Source organism: Solanum tuberosum, unplaced genomic scaffold (genome assembly GCF_000226075.1).
Source record: "Solanum tuberosum cultivar DM 1-3 516 R44 unplaced genomic scaffold, SolTub_3.0 scf00164, whole genome shotgun sequence".
In the NCBI taxonomy this organism is placed as follows: domain Eukaryota; kingdom Viridiplantae; phylum Streptophyta; class Magnoliopsida; order Solanales; family Solanaceae; genus Solanum; species Solanum tuberosum.
In genome coordinates, this window is record NW_006239092.1 from 716,402 (window position 1) to 723,972 (window position 7,571).

The window sequence follows — 7,571 nt, forward strand, 5'->3', positions numbered from 1 at the left end:
TTTTAACTCTTGGGAATACTTAGTTCCCGTATAATCTTGGAAGAATGAACTTTACTCTTACTCTTTACTGAAAATTGGCTCAAAGACTCTTTTGAAAATCAAGGTTTCCTTTCTTCTTTAAATGTGAAAACATTTACTCTTTAGGAATACATAGTCCCGATATACTCTTTGGAAGAAACGAACTTCAAACTTTACTCTTTACTCAACTCAAAACACAAGTCTTAAAACAAAGTTAAAACATTTGTAAAAGACTTTTGGAAAACTTTATGAACTTCTCTTAACTTGACTCTTGACTTCTCTTGATTTGACTCTTAACTTTCCTTGAATTGAATTATGGATTCAAGGATTGTGATTCATGATAGGAAAGATCTCATGATGTTTAGGAATGATTTTAGATAGCTAAACATGAGAAATGATCAAGAAATCACTGCATGGAAACTAGTTCGCGACGCGGAGGTGTATTTAAATTTTGGTCGCGAAAATACTTTTTGAGGCAGAATGGTCCGTGACCGCTCCACAACACGAAGGCATTTTTCCCAAATTTGGGGAGCAAGTCTACGACGCAGAGCCAGTGCCCAGATTTACCCGACTAATTTTCTTCTTCATTTTCTAACCCCAAATTGCCTAAACTCGGCTCTTTTTCTCAAATGCCCTTTAGATTCAGATACCCAGTATGTGTACACAAGAATCTAACTCAAACAACTCAAGGAAACAACATTTTAACCTCAAGGAAGTCTTCAATCTCAACCTAACTCAAGAACGAAGGCCAATTTCAAGAACACCATTCAAGATTCATTAACTTTCAACTTTCTAGAACAAACTTCGCTGAAATAAACATGATTGGCGTGTGGGTGAATGAACCCAACGCTATGAAAGACTCACATACCTCGTAGGGATCACCCCTTGACAAAATCCACGAGCCTAACTTCAAGAACGACGAACTTTGCTCTTTCTCCTCTTTTCTCCTCTTGTGTTCTTTCTCCAAAAACCCTAGCTAAATTTCCAATTGTCTAAACTGAACCAATTCAGTTTAGAACCCAATTTTATTGCTAAAAACAAATTAACTTAATTGGGTGGTGAAAAGACCATAATGCCCTTCTAAAATCCGGACTGGACTTTCCTTATTTGAACAGCCCAACTTCCAATAGGGATAACTCACTCATACAAACTCGGAATCGCGCAAACTCGGCGGTGTTGAAAAGATTATTCCAAGATCTTTCCTACAATATCTGGAAACACAGCTAAATCATCCTGAGCTAGGAGTTATGGTCGTTTGAAGTTGACCAAAAACTCAAATTTAACTTGACTTAACCAATTTTCTAGATTTTTATTATTTCCAAAAATCACTCTTTCTAATTCTAGCTCTTTCTAGTTCTTTCAATTTGCGAGATGTTACAATACTGATCATATGATTATTATAGATATTTTGTTAGACAAACTACATAATTAAATTTACTTCAGTATCATACATACTATTATCATCTATACTTTTAAAATGTTACGTATCATATCACTAATTAAAAATATTCTACCATATACTGAGAAATATACACTTAGATACATGTATTTTTACTATTAGATACACTAAAATAGAGAGTGAGACGAGCGAGGTTGGGAGGAGGCAAATGATATTCTGTTATGTATCTCATATACATGTGAATCACACTAAATACACTCTATATACATGTACCTGGTGTTATTCACATGTATATGAGATACTACATACATATGAGAGTGGCGAGCGAGATGGAATGATGTGAGGGAGGAGAGCGAGATTTGTTATTTATCCCAGATACATATGAATCCACTTGGATACAATGTATCTAGAACAAATTTGACCCCATGTATCCTGAGATACATGTTTCCAGACGCACAAAAATATGATAAGATACGTAATATTGTAAACTAGAGTGTATCTAAGTAATTAGTTCATAAACTAGTGAAATTTAAGTAAATTTCTCAATTTAGGTTCACACAACCATTAAGTTATTACTAAAATTTATTTGACTTTATATATTCTCTATTCAATTCATTAAGTAAGTAAATCTTGAGAAATCAATCCACATGGGAAGTTAATTAAATTTTGAACATTATAAATAAGATCTGTATGACCGTTTATTGTTATACTCTATTGTAAGTTCTTCTGATTATTCGTATGTGAAGTCATCACTATTTGATTTTCTCCCTTTTTTTTTTTATTCAACAATGTAAGTTTGTTTCATTCTTTATTTTTAAAAATTTAATTTAGAGTATTATAAAGCTACTATCAATTCTCAATCAAAACACATTTATCATCAGTCACCACCCAAATATTACGAAATTATTGCACAACCTCTTTTACAAATCATGACCACTATTGTCAACTTTAATTATTTTTTCTGACTGATTATTTAGGTCTCAAATCAATTATAATTCAGAAAATCATTCAAACTTCGCAATTGTGTCGAACAGGTATTAATTATTTATTTTTTACATAAGTAAGTTTGATTACATGATCAGATTTTGTTTTATCGAATTAATTCTTGCAGAAAATTGTGTTTCTAATGTATAAATATTTTAAATTTATTAGAGATTTAATTTGCATTTACGTAAACAAGAAAAAATTGTGCAAATACATTTTTTGTGATATCATAACTTTTTTTCTTTGTTTATTTAATATATATATCGGACTGAGTTTTTAAATTTACCCTCTCTAAAAGTGTAAGAGATATTAAATACATTTTTTTCACTTTAGATTTTCTAAACATACTTTTAAAGTCTAAAACGTGAATGTTATCGAGTGTTATGTTCATACATTTTTTATTTTATTTTATGGGCGACTCATATATTTTTTTCTATTTATTTTTTTAAAAAAAATTTAATCGGCAAACTATTGTGTGAACACCATCAAATACATCTCGACTTATTTTTTTATATATATATATATATTTATTTATTTATTTTAGGAGCGTGCGTGATGAAATCATTGACCTTGAAGCTCCCCCAGATTCGTATGTACCTGCGGAGGTATGTTTCTTTGACATCCTCTATTTTATTTTATTTTTTGAATTTTACTATGTTTTTTATTTATTATGTTAATTTATGTGCTTTTTTAAATTTCATTACTCGTATTATTATTATTATTATTATATTATTATTATTATATTTCCTTATTTGAATTGTTAATGAATTATTAATATTTCTTTTACTATGAAATATTACTTAAAGCCTATTTTCTAATGTAAATAAATATAGGCTAGGTATGCACGCGATGATATGTCAAGGACACATGATGAATCTTATTTTTCAAGGGTATATCTCATTCCTAATTTAATTTTAATAATTTAATTTGTTAAATTCTTTTTTTGAAGAAAAAATAGTTTTATTCACTATATATAACAGTTTAGAATAATGAATTAATATGTAATTTTCAATTTTAATGAAATTACTATAGAAAGAAGCTGTTGAGTAAGAAATTAAAAGGAGGAAGAAAGAAGTCCTACGGGCAACCAGGTAACATTCTTTTTTTTGTTGATAAAACTAGAATATTTCTAGGAATTTAAAATTGATTTATTTGTTTTTGAACAAAAAAAATTCCATATATATAATTACTACTAAATATGTGACAACTTCTTAGAATATAATGAATTACAAATAAAAATAAAATCATGAGTTTATTTTGTACGATATGAAAATACAAAAAATTAGTTGTGAAAATATTAATAAAATTTGTTGATTTGAATGTAGCCATGTTGGCAATGGGTTATATGATTCAAGCTTTGCTGACAAAGGTCAGCCACTGGATCCTCACTTGCGTATGCTTAAGCAGAATCCAAGCTTTCGTAAGTCATTTTTAATACTTTTAAATTTTTAAAATTATAAGTCAAATAAAAATGAAATAGTTTCGTACGTATATTAATGTTAATTGATTTTTTAATTGTGCCAGTTAAAATTGAAAGGAAGCCTCAAGGTGGCAACAAGGGCAAAAAGGTGATTGACTCGAGCAATTAAAGAATATTATGTTGAAGATGGGGTTATTTTATCATAAATAAAAAATCACATGGCTCAGCAAATCATGTTTTTCCCTTTCAGTCTTTTCAATTTCATAAGTAGAAAGTGTTAAACTTCTTTATTCAAGTTTAGCTTTTATTGTTTTAATTTGTTGTTGATTTCAAGTGATCAATTTCCTTGGTAAAACTCTTTAAGTTTGAATAAAAACATCAAGTTTCTTGTTTCAACATCCTTTATTATGATTTACTTTATTGTTTACAAATGTTTCCTTCATTTTAACTCATTTAATTTGTTGTAGCTATTAATCTTTTAGTTATTTATTTTTTCTGATTTTGATTGGATATAGAGATAAAGTAAACATGACTTTTTAATGTTGTAGTCTTAATCTAAATATATGTAAGGAATAGGGAGGAGGGAGGATTCTGGTGGAGGTGGGGTGGGGTGGGGTGGGGTTGATAAAAATCGGGGTATGGAAGGTGATGAAAAATAAAAAAAGAAAGAAAAAGAAGAAGACGATGCGGGTAGGATGCGGGTAGGGTGTGAAGAAGAAGAAGAGGCATGGGGTGGGGGTGAGGGGTAGGGTGGTGCTGGAAAGAAGATTTTTTGATTTATTTATTTTATTTTATTTCTCATTAAACGTATTTTATTTATTTATTTTAAATTTTTTTATCACGTCAGTTTTAGGGGTAAATGTATTCGCTTTTAAATAATACATATGTGTAATACGTCACCATGATAGTTTAAGTGTGTAACTAACTTTCGAGACAAATTCAGAAGTAAATTTAGGCCTTTTCCCTTCTTATTTTTGTATCTGAAATCAAAATAAACTATTCTTTAATAGCTCATTTTGTTTGCTAAATAAGTGATTCTAAATCATAAAAGAAAAGAAATGTATAATTAGACATATATTCATACCATATCTACTAATTACATCTATACTTTCAAATAATTATTGATTATCCTACTATTTATTAATTAATAATTATATAACAGATTTGAAGTCAGCTACAATGAGATACATTACTCTTTAAAAATAACCTAAATAAAGCTTTGTTCACTTAATTATATCCCTAATTTATTTCTTCACTCTAAATCATATCACTTTCTTCTTAATCCTTCCCCTCCCACGTTTGTGGTTGCTTAAGATTTACATATGATGTCTCCATCTTTTGTAAGTGATACGATTTTCTGAATTTTTTTCAGACCATTATAGAAATTTTATCATTTTTCTTTGATATCCGAATAAAATCAACTAAATGTGTAGTTTAATATATCTTTTGTCTGATTAATTTTCAAAAATGATGTCAACTTAAGTGGCATAGAGTAGAAATTGTTACAATAATAGATCAAACCTATTAATTATTTGACCTTATTTTACAATAATAGAAGGTGTCGCCGGTCTCTGGCCGGAAAGAGGAGAGAGACGAAGGGAAGAAGATGAGAGAAAATGATCAAAATATGTATTTGATTAGGTACATGTGTCTAACAAGATATAAATATGTATCTAATTAAGAATTTATGTATCTGATAAAATGTACATGTATCTGAATTAAGATTATGTATCTATAGAAAAAAATTCTGATGCTAAAAAAATGAGAAGAACATTGAAAAAAAAAAATTACTAGTGATACGGCAAGTACTCTATAGTCATGATTTACTCGTAATTTGATATGTTTCAGTTACATTTCATATGTAGATACATGCATGTATGTTGATACTACATACATGTATTTTGAATATATCCTAAGAAATTGATACTTTATATATCAAATTAATACTAAATACATATAATAGATACATGAAGTTAAAGCTAAATACTTCTATGAAACATATAAAAATACTTGCACGTCCATGTATCATAGCCTACCTGTTCTTCAACAGGTTTTAAGTATACATAAAAATACACATAAAGAAGTATATATACTTTATAACAAAGAAAAAAAATTATAATTAACTACTACATAATATTACAAGCATTTAGATTTTCATCACTAAACATAAGGGAATATTGTTCTTCAACAGGATTTAAGTGAGCAACAGAAGGATCAGTAGTTGCCCTTACAAAATTAGGAGGTGCTTTTTTGTCATAAACACCAGCAGCATAAGGATGTGCCACCATACTATATGGCACATATGGCCAAATTTCACATTTTTTGCCAGTGGATTGTGCTGCCTTCAACACTTTTTTTGGCTCCACAAAGCCTGTTACTGTTGCTTTCTGTTGCTTTAAGTCCACATCCACTGATTTTGCACCTATTCAAAAATTCACACACAATAAAAAAAATAGTTAGTTTGATGTTATTCAACTCAGAATCAAATCACATAAATTAAAACGAAAAAAAATCTAAGATTATTCCGACAAAATTTTGTAGTAGTAAGGTTTTCTCAACTTTTTTTTTCACTATATCAAGTTATTAAAAAGGATACATGTAGGTGGTCCATAAATAGTAGACGTGTTATAACATGTAAAGTTGCCATGATAGGTAAAAAAAAAGACATTATAGTGATTTTACTTTTAATAACTTATTTTGAAGAAATTTATCTTTTTGATTGGTATAAAAAATACGTAACGATATATATAACTTAAAACTCTAAAAATAAATATACCTTTTACTTTAGAGAGAGCATTCTTGACTTTACGAGCACAACCTTCACAGTCCATTCTAATTTTGATGGATACAGTTGCAATTTGTTTCTTTTTCTTACTCTTCTTAGCGTTGCTAAGTACTTCAGACAAGTACTCGAGTGTCCCTGAAACTCCCATTTTTTGCTTTTGATATAAACAAGAAATTAACTTTAAAAATTATAAAGCTGAGAAAGGATGAGAAATTAATTTTGTGTTTTTTTGGTGGTGGATTATATTTGCTAGAAAGAGGACGATATATATAGTAGTAGTAGTTAATCAGGTGAAGTATATTATAAAGAGACAACAAGAAGAAAATATTTATTAGTGACAAGTGACAAGACCAAAAGAACGTTTAATTCTGTTTTTAAAAATAATGTGGATGAATGATTTGAAACTTGTATTTCTAGAAGAAAAATATGGAAAAAAGAATAGTAATACATAACATAAATTACAAAAAAGGAAGAAGGTATGACAATGTATGTCACCGGTATAAGAATTTTTTACACAATCAAATTACGTTTACATATTATAACAAATAATTTACCTTAATTTTATGATCACAAATTTTATATTATTGAGTGATCAATAATATAAAATTTTCTTTATACTGACAATATGTATAATTTATAATATATATATATATAATATATATATATATATACATATATATATATATATATATATACATATATATATGTATATATATATATTATTGGTAACAATAAGAAATGCAATTATTTGTGAGTGGGGATCAGCTAGAACCTGGAAGAAGCTTCTCTTGATGTCTCTATAGTTGAGGGTATTCTTTGCTAGAAATTATTTATACACCACAAAACTACTTTTAAATGCGTGGCCTCTTAATCACTAATCAGTGTAGTAAGATATTGTTGTCTATTCATACGTTTTTACTTGTTTACTTTAAAATTTTGCACCTTTTTTAAAAAAAAAAAAAAAT

At 28.4% G+C, this 7,571-nt stretch overlaps 1 protein-coding gene across 1 annotated transcript; it reads right to left on the bottom strand.

The window, feature by feature from the left end:
- Positions 1–5,820: 5,820 nt before the first annotated feature.
- LOC102580981 (heavy metal-associated isoprenylated plant protein 26-like) lies at positions 5,821–6,910 on the bottom strand. The gene is made up of 2 exons (XM_006353960.2): positions 6,598–6,910; positions 5,821–6,243 (listed from the first exon to the last, which is right to left on the bottom strand). Exons 1-2 carry the CDS (start codon positions 6,752–6,754, stop codon positions 5,948–5,950), a joined length of 453 nt encoding a protein of 150 aa, XP_006354022.1. The 5' UTR covers positions 6,755–6,910; the 3' UTR covers positions 5,821–5,947.
- Positions 6,911–7,571: the final 661 nt, after the last annotated feature.

Excerpts from the sequence above, each read along its gene's own strand:
- LOC102580981 (XM_006353960.2), bottom strand. The coding sequence starts at position 6,754 with ATGGGAGTTTCAGGGACACTCGAGTACTTGTCTGAAGTACTTAGCAAC. Across the intron at positions 6,244-6,597 it reads TGCTCTCTCTAAAGTAAAAG|GTGCAAAATCAGTGGATGTG; the intron begins GTATATTTATTT and ends ATTTTTGAATAG.